The 19,065-nt window shown below is 41.4% G+C and overlaps 1 protein-coding gene across 1 annotated transcript; it reads right to left on the bottom strand.

Moving 5' to 3' along the window:
- Window positions 1-126: 126 nt before the first annotated feature.
- abcc4 (ATP binding cassette subfamily C member 4 (PEL blood group)) lies at window positions 127-16,711 on the bottom strand. Its single transcript, XM_049755509.2, has 31 exons — window positions 16,460-16,711; window positions 15,998-16,108; window positions 12,120-12,240; window positions 11,735-11,959; window positions 11,264-11,353; window positions 10,850-11,013; window positions 9,910-10,035; window positions 9,153-9,402; window positions 8,811-8,918; window positions 8,394-8,483; window positions 8,112-8,303; window positions 7,620-7,714; window positions 7,461-7,547; window positions 6,530-6,626; window positions 6,233-6,433; window positions 5,997-6,134; window positions 4,571-4,608; window positions 4,239-4,342; window positions 4,010-4,156; window positions 3,637-3,716; window positions 3,398-3,548; window positions 3,195-3,314; window positions 3,018-3,128; window positions 2,846-2,946; window positions 2,560-2,751; window positions 2,325-2,480; window positions 1,608-1,697; window positions 1,299-1,471; window positions 1,114-1,219; window positions 900-1,034; window positions 127-783 (listed from the first exon to the last, which is right to left on the bottom strand). Exons 1-31 carry the CDS (start codon window positions 16,531-16,533, stop codon window positions 694-696), a joined length of 3,963 nt encoding a protein of 1,320 aa, XP_049611466.1. The 5' UTR covers window positions 16,534-16,711; the 3' UTR covers window positions 127-693.
- Window positions 16,712-19,065: the final 2,354 nt, after the last annotated feature.

Here is a 19,065-nt window from a genome sequence, read left to right as displayed (position 1 = left end):
TGTGACTTATTAAAATAACTGTAACCTCAAATGACTCTAATTACTATACAAATCGAGGGGTAATAGATTAAATACTTTTTTCCCAGATCATAGTTCACAATCAAATGAAAACATAACACATTTAAATCAATATAAATGACTTATGTTCTTTTAATTTCTCAACAAAAACCCTGAACGTCCTGCTATGAAGATCCCGCAACTTGGATCTACCACAAACATGTAGCCAGATTGATAGTTTTAGTCTGTGTCAGACTTACAATGCCAATAAAACAAGTAAAAATCACTTTCAAAAACTTGAAACACTCTCACCTTGCTCCCAAGAAGACACTTGGCACTTGTTTGGTTCAAAGTGTTTCCTTGGCTTGCTCCGTCTGTAGCAGGCTTACAATGTCAGTAAAACAAGTAAACATCGCTTTCATTTGTTTTTCAAAAATTTGAAACACTCTCACCTTGCTCACAAGAAGACACTTGGCACTTGTTTGGTTCAAAGTGTTTTCCTTGGCTTATAAGAGCAAACGTTAAAATAAAGTGACTGCTGCAGATTGAAAACAAGGCAGCGATTTTATGTGTGAAAAAAACAACAAGTATGTAAAATAAATACATTAATGTCTACAGTTTGTACAGCAATGGTTCGCATCATGTGCGTACATTTGGCATTCGTCCTGGACACTCTCCAATGTTGTAGGGTGCGGCTCACAGAGCTGTCTCAAAGATGACCAAAGTCTTATCTGCTACGTACACCTCGCCATCACTGAGGTTGGGTCGGCTTCTGCCATCATAAGCCTGAAACATATGCACGCCGCATTAGTTGCAGTTTTCCTTGTTTCATGTGGCTCGGGGCCAGTGAAGCCAAGCTGGTGGGGCTTCCAAAAATGTGCAAACAATCTACGCAAACTTGCCTCTTTAGCTGCCTGTAGCAGGGCTGCAGCCTCCTGCTTGCCGGTCTGCTGCACCATTTTACGAAATATAGAAGAGGGGTCTAGAAGAAGAGTGTAAGGCTCGTCGTACGCGTGGATTCTCCCTGCATCCAGAACCTGCAGCCGTGTACATTAGTAAATTTTGCCGAATGTGGCTTCATGTGAGAAATATGCATTGACTGAAAGAGGCAAGCACCAGAATGCGATCGCTGTCTATGATGGTGTTAAGGCGGTGAGCGATGGTGAGCACGGTGCATTCCTGGAACTTCTCTCTGATCGTTCTCTGGATCAGTTCATCTGTCCTGCAAACACGTGTGCAAAGGCCGTGATGCAGGCTAAATAAATTTTCACTCAGTCTTACCACTGTTACAAATTGACTACCTGGGGTCCACGTTGGCAGTGGCCTCATCAATGATGAGGATGCGGTTCTTCCTCAGAATGGCTCTGGCTAGACACACCAGCTGCCTCTGGCCCACGCTGAAGTTGGAGCCAGACTCAGCCAGAACAGTTTCTAGTTTTCCAGGAAGCTCTTCCACCACACCCTTCAGCTGGACCTGAAGGGCACACAGAGGCAACGTTGAATTCCTAACATGTACGAGCCCATACGTTTTATAACAATGGGATTATTATCAGAATGGGCTCATGGGACACGATTAGCTGCATGATTGTGTTTGCTTGAATGCATGCCACCTCTTGCAGCGCATTCCACAGTTCCTCATCTGAATGCTGGTTGAAAGGGTCCAGGTTCTTTCTCATGGTACCCGTGAACAGCACCGGGTCCTGAAAGAGGAATTGATAGTAAGAAAAAGAAAACAGACAAAAAAGTTACGTTTTGAAAATCCACAAGTTCTTGACGCAATACAAAATATACAAAATGGGCATGTTACTTCACGGAGAGAAACGACAAAGGTTCAAACGCGGACATTTTTTTAATCTTGCACACAAGAAATACAGCAAATTTTAAAAGGAAACAAAAACTATAGTAAAATCCACACGAGAATACTACCCCAACCCATCAAATCTTAAAAAGACGTTTTTATTCATTATCATCATTTGTTTGCATGTGTGCAAGTGCATGTTTTCAATTGCCAATTGCAGGGGCACAAACAACCATTCGCACTCACACCTACTGAAAATTTGGAGCAGTTAATCGGCCAACCATGCATGTCTTTGGAATGTGGGATGAAAGCAGAAAGAAATGATGGAAACAAATGCGGATTATGCAAGGGGGTAAATGGTAATACTAAATCTAATAAAAACTAAACTGAAACAAAGCTACCAAACCAGCTCTGGAATCAAAACTAAATTTGAGCAAAAGTAAACTCAAAATGAAATAGAAATGAAAAACCTATTACTAGTCCACTGTAATGTGATGTGTGTAATGTGTTTAGGTCAGCAGCCATCTACCTGAGGAATGATGGACATCTTCTGACGCAAGTCATGGAGGCCCAGCTCAGAAGTCAACAGGCCGTCAACGAAGATGTTTCCTTGGGGTTCAGCCAGGCGAAACAGGGCTGACACAAGAGAGCTTTTCCCAGCACCTGTCCGACCCACGATGCCCACCTGACCATGACCATCACATCAGATTTTCCAGCCATCAACGACATCATATTGTAACCCTTCTGACAATAACATTTCTGACCTTCTCTTTGGGTTGGAACGTCACTTTCAAGTTGTCCAAAACTTTGGGCCCATCAGCACTGTAGGAAAAGTTGACCCCGTCAAAGGTCACCCGACCCTTGCTGGGCCAATTAGGCGGAGGTCGCTTGTTGGTTTCCCAGGGGGCTTCACTCTCCAGTTCGGTGTATTCCACCACCCTCTCCACTGATGTCATCTGTTAATTGGTTCACCACATATTTATTTCTATACCAGCTCACTGAACCATAATTTACTCAAACACTTGGAAAAAGTTTTATTTTGCCTCATACCATGTTCTCCACCTCAGCGCTCTGACGAACCCCCCACTGGAACATACCCATCAGGGTGATCGAGTAGCTCAAAGCTAAACCCACAGAGCCGGCGTCCAGTTCTGAGAGGAGAAACACATCCCTTTCGTCTCATACAATACTTATTCAGTATTAGGGTAGAGGACTTCCTTACGGTCTCGGAGCAGCAGGCAGCCAAATGTGGTGACTGTCACAAAGATGGCGCACATGGCATCGAGGCGTATGGCAAACCAGCGAGACGTGGTCAGGAAAAGGAACCACGCCGCTGTTTCAGGTTAGAATGAACATTGTTAGTTTCATCAACAAACACTGGCTCTTTCCTCGATACAACCTGTGTGCATGTCCTGATGGTCATCAAAAGCCTTTTGGAAGCGGTCCTCTGCTCTGAAGGCCCGAATAGTCCACAGGCCCTGCAGGGAGGATGACAAGTGCGAGAAAACTGGGCTCCGAGCTGTGGGACAGGAAGGGAGGGCTTATAAGAATTATTCAGACACACAAGCGTGCGCTGTTTTAGACCCTGTGGAGAACACTCACTTGTGGACTCGAGACGTTTGATGTCTCTGGAGGTCTCCAGGAAGTAACGCCGGAGGAAGAGGAAGACAATGAGTAGGGGGACCACAGGAAGAAGAATCCAAGGGATCACAGCCACCGCCACTGCAACCACCCCGAGGATTTGCAAAAAAACCTGAGTACGAAAAAAGAGCGCTGGATTCAATGCAAATGATGCCGTTGATGTTGGCATCACATAGTCTAGATTCAGACTGATTTCATACCTGAATGAAGTCAACAAAGGTCCATGGCATATTGGAATCCAGCTGGCCAACATCCTTCGAAAACCGGTTTAAAACTCGACCTGAGGTCAATCACACACAGAAGCCCACTTTATATTAAGCAGTAGAGTTCAATTTATACATAATACTGCACAGCATTTCCCTAACCCTAACCCCAAAAAAACCATAGATGGAAATTTAAATTGACTTTCTTTGTGGGTTATTAAAATGTGCTCAATGATGCAAAACGTTTATGTGAGATATGTTCTAAAAAATCCCTCAGAAATCAGGTTAGGGAGCAAACAGTTCTTCAGTCAAAAGATCTCATACACCCACAAACAAGATGTTTTTTTTTTATTCCTGGGCAGTTGCTTACCAATGGGGTTGATGTCAAAGAAGCGCACGGGAGTGCGAAGGATGGCGGAAAACATCTTGTCATGCAGGGCCTGTGTACATCTCACCAGCACGTTGAACATCAGGATGGTCCTCACAAAGCCAAAAATGATGGTAGCTGCTGTTAAACCTATGAAATAGCAGCAGAGGCGCACAGTTTCACTTTGCAGTTTTGGAACATGTGCAAAAAGTCGATTCAGTGTAAATGTGACCTCCATAAATGCCCAAGTAGAATCCAAGGTCCAGCTCTTTGTTAACTTTGGTGACATTGTGCTCCATGGTGCTGTTGGTGTCCAGTTTTCCTTGCTCCTCAGCCCTGATAACATCAGTCACATGTAAACAAACCAGGGATGCTGCTTTGCGAACTTGCTCACTCTCGCCTTGACATCGACTAAGATGGTCAAGATACAAGTAAGTATGCATTGACCTAATGAACATGTGAACGTGAATGACGAAAGGTTAGTGTTATTGATTGCTGAAAGTTGACCTTTCATAATGTTGACACAAAAAAGACTTCTTAGAAGTGTGTGGTCCTTCTACTTACCAGTAAGCCAGCCACCAGTCCTGCAGAATGTACGCCACCTGCAAAATCCAGTCTTAGTATTTCACTGCTTGTCACACCCGTCACATATCTGATCATAGTGAATTATTCTTTTTGAGCATCAAAATCCCAGAATCGTTTATATAATAATTTTCTGCACTCCTTAACCTTTTCAGGGTCCCAAGCAGGGCTTGACACGAACTTTTTTGCTCACCGGGCACTGTGGCAAGTGGTTTCTGAGTTAATAGCCGCTCAGCATTTTCACCAGCTCCAACATTGTTATTGAATTATATAATATAGTCTATATATTTTTGCCATGACAGCTTGGTTGTTCACTCAGTTGAAAATTGTTTTACCATGAGGATTCCTGAATGCTTGGATTTCTCCTTGACAATGTCATTGATCTCAACAAACTAACGCCATAACGGAATCCTAGCCTTTAATGTTAGCCATGTTATCCAACTCATCCCAACTGAAGTCAGTGTAGTGTTGAAAAACAGATCAAGTTTAGAGTAAACATTTGCAAACAGTTACTCCAAGAGCCTCACTTCTTCACATTATCTTTGGTCTGGTAGATTCCTGAGGTGCTGTTGCTGTGCCAGTCTTAGCCTCCTAACTTTTAAAAAGTTTTAACTTGGCTTTCTAGTCCTGTGTTGCTACTTGAATGTGCTGTGCCATTGCTTTTGCCTTTTGATTGCAGCGATTCTGAACTTTCATTTCTGTTCCAGCGCTTTGATTTGGGCTTCCTACAATAGTGCTGCTGCTTTATTTTCCAACGATGCTGCTTTAGCTTCCTGTTCTATTGTTGCTGCTTTAGCTGTTTGAAGCCTACTGTCGCTGCTTTCAGCCCAGTTTCATGTTCAAGTGCTGCAGCTTTAACTTCCCGTTCCAATTTTGCTGCTTTAGCTTGTCATAATGCATTATGAAAATTAGTAAGGGGTCAACAAGAAACAGCAACCAAGGTGCACACTGCCACACTATTCCACAACTTTTACAAAAAGTGTTAGGGACAAGGAGTGCTTTACAATTGGAGAGGAATAATACCACACAGGTGACAGTAAAATAGTGTGGTGAGCATTTCTAACAAGTAAGAAGTGGGAGATGAGGTAGAGTTCTCAAGGGACGAACTGTTGTTTGTCTTTAAGGAAGACAAATCACGCTCGTTAGCGCGCAACCATTCTCATTAAGAAATCCTCTGAGGCACTGGACCGAATCATGCACACTTCATCGCGTGCATAAGGTAGGAGGGCATTCTGGCGAAATTTTATTTTCTATAATTGTAGATTATATTTTGTATATTTAACTACATTGTCAAAGTCATATGTGACTTGCAGCACTGTACCGAGATAGAAATGAATTCCACAATGTTTCTAAAAAAAATATTTCCAATCCTGGACCTGCAAGTGTGAGCTGTGGTGCGTTTGCTTACCTGTGCCAAAATGTTCAGGAGCATCACAATGACCACAAACAAAATGCTGGCACCGGCCCGCAGGTACTTCAAGTAGATACTGAATCCGATGGATCCCTGTGCGCGACTCTCTTCTGCCACCATATGCACTGGCTCAGCCTGGGTATGGAAGAAGAGTTACTATATGTTAAAGGAACTCCTAGTTAACTGAGGGCTTTCAACATTTGAGATGTTTTTTGCACAATCATTATACAAACTTCTAAATGTTCTCCATCCTGGACCGAGTGCACGGAAGAGGTTTGAGACCGCACTGAGTTCTGTGACAAAGTCCGGTTTCGGGAGGTGAGGTCTGAGGTTGACTGATGGAGTTCCTCCTCCACCTCCTTCTTCAAGAGTGAGGTGAAATCCAGTCCGGATTGCTGTAGCTCAGTGTATGTCCCCTTGGTCACCATGTGACCCTACGAGAAGTATAAATAAATGCAATTCATTTGTAGCTGTACATGCATGCCAGTCCTGGAAGCATCATCACATGCATGGTGACATGACTAGCAGACCTCTTTGAGAACCACAATCTGGTCTGCTCCCTGCAGGTACTGTAGTTGGTGAGTGACCAGGATGCGGGGTTTGTTCTTCAGCAGGCCACAGATGCATCTGGGTTGAAAATAAATGATAATAAAATAGTGTAGATATTTACTGGAGCTGAGTCTGAATTCCTGTGTCATGTAACAGGGGTTATTTAAGGGGAAGAGTGCATCAGGAAGAGCCATTGTCAGCACGTCAGGACCAGCACCGCACCTCTTCCTGTCTTACTTCAAACATATTCCTTCATCTATACCAAAAGGTTTCATTTTGATTTGTGTCCAGTTCTACACAATAACTTGTTTCTCAAAAGAGTGCAACAGGAAGAGCCATTGTCAGCACGTCAGGACCAGCACCGCACCTCTTCCTGTCTTACTGCAAGCAGATTCCTTCATCTAAACCAAAAGGTTTCATTTAGATTTGTGTCCAGTTCTACACGAAAACTTGTTTCTCAAAAGACTGACAGGATATACAGTGCCTGTAGACTGGATATGTACTTAGAAAAACATTTTTCACCACATTGGGTCAATAAAATTTGTCCACACTGATGACTCCTTAACAAAACAACAAAAAATACTGTCCAAGCAATCACTCACAAGCTGTCTAAGCAACCAATGGGGCTGTACTCCTAGCACCGTTTTAGCTTGAGGCAGGCACGGGGAGAACATGCAAACTCCACACAGGGAGGGCCGGAGGTGGAATAGAACCCGCACCCTCCGAACTGTGAGGCAGCCATGCTAACCAGTTCCTCACTGTGCCGCCTTGGAAAAATACATTTTCAAAAGTCCTGTTTGGGTGAAAAAAAAAATGTTAAAACAAAAAAAAAATAGCCCACTCCAAAGTGGCTAAAATGTTCTTGGGTTCTCTTTCTTTTGCAGTATCAAGAAATGCTATTTTCTTTCTCACTGTTCAAAGAGGTGCCTTCCAACTTCAGCGTCCACAGCACTGAGAGGATCATCCAAAAGGTAAATATCAGCATCCTGATAAACAGCTCTGGAGACACAAAACATCCACTGACTAGTTAAACACTGGGGTGTGGCATTACTTTTATTGCCTGTGCATTACCTAGCCAGGTTGACACGAGCCTTCTGCCCCCCACTGAGTGTGGCGCCACGGTCCCCAATCAGTGTCAGGTCTCCATCCGGGAGCAGCTCCAGGTCCTGCACAACAGTCAAGAGTGGCATTTACTGTTGCTTATGAATGTTACCTATGCATACACGGAGATGTAATTAGTTACTAATGTTCTATTTTGCCAGGGTTATTACAGTTTGGGTATGCATGATGTCTTATTCATATTTTTTAAGTAAGCACACAGCGCTCTGTTTAGACAGACATGGATGGTGTCCCAGGAGGGGTGGGTAACTGGCTAGACACCTTTTATGTGTGGTCTTAGTGTTGTGTTGTTATGTGTGACCTTGTATGTTGGACCCTCTCTAGAATGAAATGGCTCATTTCAAGGGGAAAATCAAAAAAGATATAGTTGTCAGAGCTATGAAGATCATGTGCACCTATCTTAGCATGTTAAGAACAAGTACAACTATAACCTGACTTGCTCACCCGCTTTAGAGCACAAGCCTTGAGTACTTTTTCGTACAGGCGCAGATCCATGTCCTTTCCAAACAAGATGTTGCTGCGGATAGTGCCAGGATACACCCATGGCTGTTGTGCTGCATAGGTTAGCTGACCTTTGACCTTCATTGCCCCCTTTTCAGCAGGAAGCTCTCCCAAGATTGAGCTCAATAACGAGGACTGGATTGAGAAAGAGGAGAAAAATGAGCGCACATGTAAAGTCACATGTTCTTCTAATCTGGATTTTTTTTTTTTTTTTTTTTTTTTTACCTTCCCTGCACCCACTGGTCCAATAACAGCCAACAGCTGTTTTCCGGTCAGACTGAGTGTGACATTCTGCAGGCATGGTGCATCCAGACTCTATGGAGGTGGCACACATTTGACGACCTTAAGTCATTTAAACATTATAAGATTTTGTCAGCATTATTTGATCTGATTTCAAAGTTAACAATTGGACATGCAAACTACAACTACAATAAAAAATATACAAGTTAAATTTGGTCACGGGCAGCATGGGGGCCCGGGGGCACTCATTAACATGTTAACATGCCTCACACTTCTGAGGTCCCCAAGGACTGCTGGGATAGGCTTGAGCACGCCTGCGACCCACAACCATTCATCTATTATGTTTTCATGATAGTAGAGGGAGTAGAAATGAAAATAAAATACATGTTTGTCTTTACAAACCTTATCCCAGTAGCACATAAGGTCCTGGATCTCAATAGCAGAATCTTGCTTCTCGGCAAGCGGCAGTGGTGTACTCGTCTTTGTCATCTCATCCAGCAACAAGAACTCCTTGAACAAAATAGACAAGAACATGGGCAAAGTTACGACGATAAATCTTAATGCATTAAGAACACAAAACTGCTTCCAAATGATTGTCTACGGTTCTGTGACAGAAAATTCAGACGTTCTCATATGATCAACTGAAATTCAAGGATAAGAGCATGTCCTGTCCCAAAAATTCTATAAAATGCCATAAATGTGGGTCCATAATTCAAACGGCCACAGGATTATACAGCGACGGACCTGGATCCTCTGAATGCTGACACTGCTCTCATAGAGTTTCTCTATGGCGTTGGGAAAGAAGAGCGTGACAGTGAGGCGTACTGCCGTGTACAGTGACACAGTCACAAATACTCGGCTGGCTGAGATTTTGTTCCCCAACAGGACATAGAGGGTGAAGGTGATGAAGACGATGATCTTGCTGGCACAGAAGAAGGAGGCCATGTTGAGGCCACGCAAATACGAACTCATCATGATCTGATGGATCTCCTTCCTACAGAGAATGGAAGGAAGATGATACTGGTGATGATGATGATGACGAACAGAGAAGGAGGAACACAGAAATTAAAAGCCAAATGACCGATAGGGGAGACACAGAAATGAGACTAACGATGAGCATTTGATTAAGTGTACCTGCACAATCTATTTTTTTTTGTCTAAGCAACCGCTGTGCAATGGCCTGTCTAAAGCTTTTGGGGTATTAAATTCCAACTATCTGATCCACATTTTTTCTACCATCTATCCTAATGAGGATCGAGGCTAAGCTGATTTAAAAAAGAAAAAGCCAGACACCCTGAAGGCACATTGTTAAGGTGTGTCTAATGATGTCGCGGAGTACGCAAATGGATGTGTACAAAAAACAAACACAATGTAACCTTGTTGAGTTGAAGATGACGTCATAGTTTTACAATGAAGCATTTTGCACACATCTTACAAAGTCATTTTTGAATGATTTCTGAATTATTCAACAACCTTGGTTGTGACAGAACATAAATTTCACCTTCTGACATCCGACACCAAAGCAGCAAATGGTTTTTCCCAGGCATACATCTTGATGATCCTCATTCCAGACACCACTTCATTCATTATGCGGATCCTGCTGTCAGTAAGAATTGCCGTCTTACTCCTGCAGATGAGGGGAATTAAAGTTACTCAAAAGAGGTCCTATTAAAGACCTTAAAAAGCCAATCCAGAGATTTTGTTGTAAATGACTTATGTTTGAAGACAGTGCAAAAACAATACGGGAAAAAAAATGTCAGTAAAAAAACACATTAAAATTAACTTACACATCACATGTACATAAGTATTCCCAGCCTTTGTTCAATACTTTGTTTATGCAAGTTTGGCAGTAATTACAGCCACGATCGTGTCTTTTTGAATATGATCCCATGAGCGCAGCACATGAAAGAGTGCAGACAACATTTTTTTTTTTTTACTCTAGTGCGACTCGTTGACGCGCCATGGAAATGCCCTGCGGCAACCCGGTGAGGCTTTAAAAAGGTATATTATTGCACGTAACGTATTTTGGGAAGCAGAACATAAAATTGGATTGTATTTAGTGCGCAGTGCATTTTCCCATAGGAAATAACGAAAATTAAGATATGATTTAGCATGCCACCATAAAAGCGCTTTATGGTACAGGTAATGTTAAAAGTGATAAAGTTGAACAAGTTATTAACATCATCCTTAAAATAAAGCAAGCATAGTTCTACACCGATGTTGAGTGGAGTCGCAAATTGTATGGATTCACGGGCATTATACTTTAGAGTTTATAAGGTTACGCTGTGATTATTGTTTTGTTATGTTTCTTTGCCGGACGAATCCAGATTCTGCACCCATCCAAAGGATTTACTCAAACTACTCTTGACTGTGTTGTTGGCCAATAGATTTTCCTTGGTTTGGTTGCAGGAATCAAAAGTCACAAATTGTTGCGACGGTACCTGAACTTCGAAAACAGCCTCCCGAATAGGGTCTGCATGGGCATTAGGAACATGAGGACCACCATGCCTGCCAGGCAAGATGGCCCAATCTCCTGCCACAAGAGTCCTACAACAGTTGCTGCCTGGAGGGGTCCCACCCACAGGAAGTGCAGGAAGATTGTCACCTGGTGCAGAGAAAGGCAGATTAAGATCCTAATCTCATGACGATTTGAAACTGTCTGAAAACATTCAGTCAACTCAAATAACTATAACGTACAAACATTGTATACATATACAGTATATCATATTTGCATTTACACAAAGTCGGCACGCAACCAGATTCTCACATTATGACTTCAAATACTTTTGAGTACAATAACTCCTATCACGCAGCATTGGACTTCCACTTAGTTGCTGGTTTACTGGGTAACTTACTTCATCAAACTTGTTGACATCATTGGAAAGCAGGTTCACAATCTGACCTGTGGTGGTCTTTCCCATTGCAGAACAGCTGAGACACAAAGCCTAGTTTTGCAAAACAAATTCAGTTCAGCAAGAAACTAATATCGCAAATGTAAGAAAAGTAGGACAGTTCAGTTTAGCTTTTATTTGCAATATTGGTGTCAACTACACTAAGAGTCAAAAGTTTCAGCATACTTTCTGTAACAAAGGACAAAAGAGGAGGACATTCAGAAAAGTTTGTTCTCTCTCGTTGGCCACCCTTTAGAACTGCAACACTGTGGTGGAATGTTATCAAAAGTGTGGCAAAATGTCACAACTTTTAATAATATTTACATCTGTGACAGAATTTGGCAAGTTAATTTGCCACTTCAATGACCATCAAGGATGGATGGCTGACCAATCTTAGGTTTTCTTCTCTCAGTAAAAACTTACTAACACACCTACCTTTTTGTAGATCATGCCACACATGGCCACTCTGATTTTCATGCCAACTCGCTGGACGTGGAAGAAATAGAGGTGGTGCAGCAGATTCAGGCCCATGGTGGAGATTGACAGCCCAGCAGCATAACCGATGGTCTCATACAGGGCTGCTTTATTGAGCGGGTCGTAATCCTCAAAGTAGCGGATCAGGTACCCGAGAAGCACTGGCTGGATCACCTTTATCACCTCCTGACATAGAAAATAAAGTAAAGATAACGTTCTTGTAGTTCTTGTAGTGACTCATTTCCTTTGATGTGTGACATGAAACTCTGATTTTAATCTGTGGTTATAACCTTTCTACACGTTTTTAGACCTGTGAATGGTGCTTAATACAAATTCCCAAACTGACCTCAACAAGGGTAAACAATCCCAGCACTGAATATATCCTCCAAAAACACCTAATGATGACTCTTGAGAGTTTTGGCTTCCGCAATTCTTTTGTGGCCTCCCGGACTTCATGTTCCCAGTGTCTGTAAAGAAAATAGAAGCAGTCCGTCAGGTGATTTAACAGGTTGCCAAGGGTAAAGTAGTCACATGTTCTCATACAGCTCTGATTATTACCAGAGCAATTGCAAAAACAGGGCATGGGATTAAAATAGATAGACATTTTAAAAAAATAAACACCATGAATATATAAAAACATGGCTGGGGTGTATTTAACTGCAGTATTTCTCACAGATTTCATTTGTCGTGGGGGTGGTCTGGAACATAACCCCCGCAATGGGAAAGAGGATTACTGTAATGCGACTGGCCCCCATTTACTTTCATTGCTGTTCTCTAATAAAACAGAGCACATTACTCAGTGATTGTTACAGTTTATTTAAATCCATCTGTTTGTGATGTTTAACAAGGTAGAACACTAAGTGACGCTGCTAGGTTAAGTTTCTTGTGCTAATTGGTTAGCTGCCATATGCTTGTCACTTGCAAACAAACAAAAAACACAGTATTAGCTTTGGAGATGAGGTAGAGTTGAGGTATATTTCATTTATGTGTATCCGTTATGTAATGTTTACACTAGTGATGGGAAAATGAAGCTTCATGAACCAGTTGTTGTATTCTTTGGCTCCTCTAGATGGAAATGTTGGTTTAAAGTGAGGGTTGTAAGAAATGGCAAGTCGTGGGTTTTCAGCTCTTCGGTGAACACAGTGCCATCTAGAGGTCTAAGTAAACACAACAATGGGTTCATGAATCATCTTGAAGCTTCATTAGTTTACACAACACACACATTCTGTTCTACACCTCTGATGGCTGTCTGCATCACTTTCAGTTAAATGAATAGTTGTCAATTCCTTTCATACTGTTGCAGCATGGCACCTCATACAAGTATGTCTCAAGTTGTAGACAGTGAGCGGATAAGCGTGTATCATTCACACTATCAGCGGCTACACAGGCAAGACACTACACTTAATTCCACATTGGTAATGCAGTTGACTGCCTTGAAATGACTGGGAAATCTCATTTTGCACAGCCCCCAAAGCAGAGGCAGCTCCCTGTCTTTACTCACATGGTGGGGAATCGGGATCAAAATTATTATGGTACAGGACTGCAATGAGACATTATCACCAACACATTTCATGGTTTATAGTTCCAGTTTAAATTGAATTCCACTGTTGCACTGTAACTGAAAAACTTATTTGAATGAAAAAAGAAAAAAACATCTAAGGTCTTTCAGTAATTCATTAGAATGCATTTTGCTGGCATTGGCCCGAAACCTCCTATGTCAAAATTGATACTATAGGCCAGTAACCACGTTGGTATTTTTTTTTCTTTCTTCAAATTATTGACCAATATAAGGTGTTAAAATTACTTTGAATTTTCTTTGAATTCGTATCCAGAATATACAATGTTAATGGATCAATAAACATTTTGAAAATCATTTTCGGTGCTTACGATACGTAAAAAATTAACCACACGTTAAATTGTGAACTGCTCTTGTCGTTAAACATCACATTTTGTACTAGGTACTTGCACAATCTTGTCATAAATCTTTGACCAACAACTTCACAAGAGACGTTACGCAACATTGGCTTCAACCGTGACCGAACAGAGAAATATTATGCACAATGCAACTAGCTGGTGTCCAGTTCTACCGACCGCTGAGATAGGCTCCAGCACGCCTGTAAACCTTGTCAGGATAAGCTTTTTGGAAAATGAATGAACAAACGAACGAATGAATGAATCTTTAAACCCCTTTGTTGGTTAGCAAAGAGCATTATTCTCTGATTTGCACCGTGGCCACATTTCATGGAATACATTGTAATCACAAATGAGATGGAATAGCACTGTGTAAAAGTTTTCATTACATCATCTGCGCATACTGTTTGTCATGACAATATATATTATCCACTGGTGAAAGACTGGAAGATGAATGAAAAAACATTGTGGAATTAGAAATGGCTGCAATAGCCATCCATCTTCTATACCGCTTCCCCCCATGGGGGTCGCTGGCATGCTGGAGTCGATCCCAGCAGTCATCAGTAGGCAGGCAGTAGTCGGGGGACACCCTGAACTGGTTGCCAACCAATTGCAGGGCACACAGAGACAAACAACCATTCGCACTCACACCTAAGGACAATTTGGAGTGCTCAATCTGCCTACCAAGCATGTTTTTGGGATGTGGGAGGAAACCGGAGTGCCGGAGAAAACCCACGGGGGCTCGGGGAGAACATGCAAACTCCACACCGGGAGGGCCGGAGGTGGAATCGAACCCGCACCCTCCTAACTGTGAGGCGGATCTGCTAACCAGTGCGACACCGAGCCGCCTAATGGCTGCAATATTGTTATTATTTTGGACTTGATAGCACCATTTTAATCTTTTAATTGTTTTACATATTTTGCTGATTGACAGTAAAAGCTACTGACCTACCTAGGGCAAGTCTTAGCTAGTCTAACCCATGGAATTTTTGATTCCCTCGATGAGTTCATGTTTGTGAATTACCTGTTCCATGGTTGAAAGCACTGAGACCTTGTCGAGCTATGGAGTCCACCAGACAACAGTCAGCCAGAATGTCAGAACACCAAGCGACATAGTGAGACTTGTTTACATACTCAGGATGAGAAATAACAGAGTAGCTTCACGGCCTTCTCGAACTACACAATTGTTTTTGTCGTTCACGACGGTCAGGCTGTTGGTCTACCAGATACATATTATTCTGTGTCACCGACGAGCTGTCGACTCGGGCAATATGTCCATATGTGATTTTTCTCTGCACAGAAAAGACTAAGAATGAAGTACTATCCATTCCTTTTTCACCATTTTGTTTGTTGGTTTGTTTGTGAATGTCAAGAAAAATAATGAAAGATGTCATGTTAGAAACAATGTCATAGAAAATAATGTAATTATCAATTTCTTGAAAAAATATTAACTTTTTACAGCTGAATATACCCAGTGAAGTGCACTTAAGTAACTTATTGAATATTGTAAACGTATTACAGTGCTTTCTGATGCAAGTGACTAATAGTAATATTGAATGCATTTCATTCAAGAAGTTCCTCAACACTGCTCAAGATCTTATGACAACAATCACTCAAGCACAGTAGTATGGGGAACTGGCCCACCACGTGATGTGACAATAAAATCAAAACCACGTGATGTGAAAATGAAACCAAAAGGATGCTCATGGAAGACATGGTGCCATTTATGGCATTTTTGATATTTTTCTCTGTTCCATCGAAGCATTTTAAAAAGCAACTATGGTGCTAAAATTCCACTGCCGGAAACATGCAACGCAAACTTGTAAGAATTGTTAGGAAAAAAAAAAAAGTTAAGTTGTTGTGACTTTTGGATCTCAAGGTTCTATTTACCTTGTATAACCTTTTACTCAGTTATCACACCTCAAAGGCACCACCCAAAATGCCCCTAATCATGTCGTATATTTTTTTCCAATTTGATTTTTGTTTCAATATAGCATAGTTTGGTTATTATCATAATAATGCGATTGTTATTTTTATTGTTCAAAATAAATAAACAATTGGAAAAACTATACATGTATGGTTTGGTCTAATGCCACTGAACATTTTGTGTGGTTGAAAGTAAATAAAATATTCAGAAATGACAACGTTATCAAACCTCAAATGCACTGCCCAACATTTTGCATTTAAATATTGTTTTAATAATATTCCACGAGGTATTCAATCAGAAGAAGTGTTCCGTGAGCACAACTCGGTTGGAAGATAAAATAAGACAGAACTTTATTGATCCCACGACGGAGAAATTTGGGATGGTACCTTTGCAACTGCTGCCCCAGGATCTCTGAGCTGTCCTCCGCCAGCACCGGGTATAAGTCATCTTCCTCAAGCTTGCGTTTGTATCCAGCGCGGAAGAGCGGATTGAGCCACCTGAGAACAAGACATATCAAAAATAGTCATGACACGGTAACAACAGCATGAAACGCCACTTTCATAAATGTTAGAGGTGCCAAGTGGCAATGACACCGCTCGTAAGAAAACGTGTCAAATCACACACCGGAACTACTTTCAATAAATCCAGTACTGTACTTCATATTTGATCGGGGACCAAACCGAAGCCAATTCAACGTGACGTCACGTTTGGGTGCCAACCTGTGCGAGTGTCGATTACACAAAAGCCTCACGTAAATTAACACGTAAATGTAGAAAACAATGGTGGGGAAAATACACTGCTATGAAGTGTATCCTGACTGCTGCGATGTATGTTCCGGGGTGTCTCACCAGAAAATTAACTTGGAGAGGAGATTCGCCGACGCTGCTGGGTTCGTCTTGGCATCTTTATTGACATTTTCCATCGTACTGGGCCCCAAAACAGTTGACAAGACTACTTCCTCGCCCTTAGAAATACAGCAAAAGGCGACGTCGACGCATCTTACGCTAGGTTAACGGGTCGCAACGTGTCTTACGTATAGAATACAGCTGCAGGGCACTTTCCCACATCATTACGGTAAAGAAAAAAAATGATTCGCCTTGGCTCCTCCCACATGCCACCTGATTGGTGGAAAGTGACGGCCAACTATTGGCCCAGTCTGATACTCTTCTTGCCTACCATTGGCCAAAGGCTCGTTTTTAGAAGGTTATATATGTCGTTTTGTAGTGTTTCATAAGTTGACAGCTTTTTCATCAGATCACAGTGGAACACATTTTACAAAAGAGACGTTAGAACATGAACATTACTTTAAAGATGTGTTATGTTTTCTTTTATTTTGTTTTGTATGTACAGGTGTTTTACTGGAACCTGCAATCATTTTCTGGTTTGGCTTTAGGGTCGCTTATGTGTCCACAACAGAGACCATTTTCATCTTATTTTTTTTTCTTTTCATTAAGAGAAGGTTATGCTTTATAAATATATTTATACTACTACTACTACTACTAGTTCTACTACTAGTGCACACTATTTTATTCAAAATACATTTGTGAAACAATTAAATTCAAATTAGAAATTAACCAATGAGCTACAAGTTGCATTGGCAAAGAACTGTGAGTTAGCTACAAAATTCCTTCGATGAATACATGTTCTGCAAACTCATATGGGTGTGTACCTTTGTCGCTTAAGTTGTTTGTTGTTGATAACAAAAATACAGTCAACAACTTTAGTGCAAATGTTATCTCACGAACAAGGTCATGTCTTTAATTTTTACTTGAATAATAAACTCAATCCGAAACACAGACAGACACATTCAAATTCCCTTCATGACACAACAGGTTTCATTTTCCTTTGGAGAGTCCCAAAAAGATTGTAGCTAGTGATATGTGCAAAACTGTCAATAAGATAAACACACTTTTGGAACAGCCCTCAATCCTGGCTGTAATTTCTGCCATCAAGTCTTTAACCTCAGAGTGAAACAAAGCAGCTTAATTCCACCGGTCTGAACTTTAGACTTGCTAATCTGCAAATAAAACACACATTAAAAAAATGCAAACCTATTCTTTTTTATTCCATCTTATTTATTCTAATTTGTATCTTATAGAATAATCGATGCTGTGTGTAGGATCGACATGACAAAGTGTGTGAATCGGACTGGCAAAATAAGTCCAGGAACTTTCACAACTACTCCCACTGACTTTACAGCATGTGTCAGAATTACTCAGCAAAAAATTTGTCAGTCAGAAGGAGGAATCATAGCAGCATCTAAAAGCTTTTTTCCGTCATTATTATTATTTTTGACAAAGAGTAAAATGTCTGAAACCAATTCTCTGTATATTTTAATACACTGCGTGAGTTTACTGAGAGTTAGACATATGCCTATCCTTATGTCGTTGACTTTCATTTCCTGTCATGTCACGTGCAGCCGTGGTGAACCATTATCCCAACAGTGTCAAATCTCATAATAAAAAACTCACGTCAACCTTGAGCCAAGTTACTCTGAGAAAAGCACCGGGGAGGAAAAGTTAGGTGGGGATTATTCAAACTTGTTAAACACAAAAAGGTCAAAATCATCGCTCCACAACCCTGTAGGGTCGGTTCTCTTTTCGTTCCTTGTTATGATCACGATCCTGTTCTTATTTAACAAAAGACAAAGCAGAAGTAGTTCGTTACATTCTTTCCAAACATGGTTAAATCGCACAGTACAAAAGGATACAGATGATGATAAGATATGACGTGCAGAAGGAGGAAGAAAAAGTCCAGTAATCTTTTTCTGTTTTGCGCGAAGATTACAAAGCACGTGAGAGACTTCAAGGGGAAGTGTATCTTTGATTGCAATGCCAACAATGCTCACATGCTCTGTGTAACAAAGGTCTTGGGGAGCCTTGCTTGTGCTGGATTACATTTCAGTGCTCAGCATGAATGAGTGCTGAGCAGAAAGTCAATCCACCAGACATGTGTATTGTGCCCCTTAGTAAAATCTATGTGTGGATAAAATACAATGGACAAAGATAATCAACATCGAGCATCTATCAATAAATAATTGTCACAGTTTTTTGCACTTTTAGTTCAGTTGCCTAATTGCAGTGTGAATGTCGCGGTCTATGTGTGCCTTGTGGTTGGCAGACATCCAGTCTAGGGTGTGGTCTGCCTTTCAACAAATAGTCACCTGGCGCACTTTCTCACGACCTTGAACAGGATAAATGATGTAGAAAATAAAGTATAAGTTTGGACTGGGACTTTCATCTTGTTTAATTTTTGGCACCACGGCTTCACCAAATGAGCCAACCTTTCTGCAGAAGATTCCTTCGGTAACCTACTTGGAATTTCCTTTCCTGGAATGCTGATTAGAAAAGTTTTATGGCCTCGTTAAATAAGGTCAGATGGGCTCAGCAACAGGTTTAGAAATGTAAACAGAACACAGCACACAAATTTCCAGAAAACAGATGCCAAGGGCATC

This window comes from Syngnathus scovelli, chromosome 2 (genome assembly GCF_024217435.2).
Source record: "Syngnathus scovelli strain Florida chromosome 2, RoL_Ssco_1.2, whole genome shotgun sequence".
In the NCBI taxonomy this organism is placed as follows: domain Eukaryota; kingdom Metazoa; phylum Chordata; class Actinopteri; order Syngnathiformes; family Syngnathidae; genus Syngnathus; species Syngnathus scovelli.
Note: the sequence above shows the minus strand (reverse complement) of the source record. Positions and strands in the feature narration are given on the sequence as shown.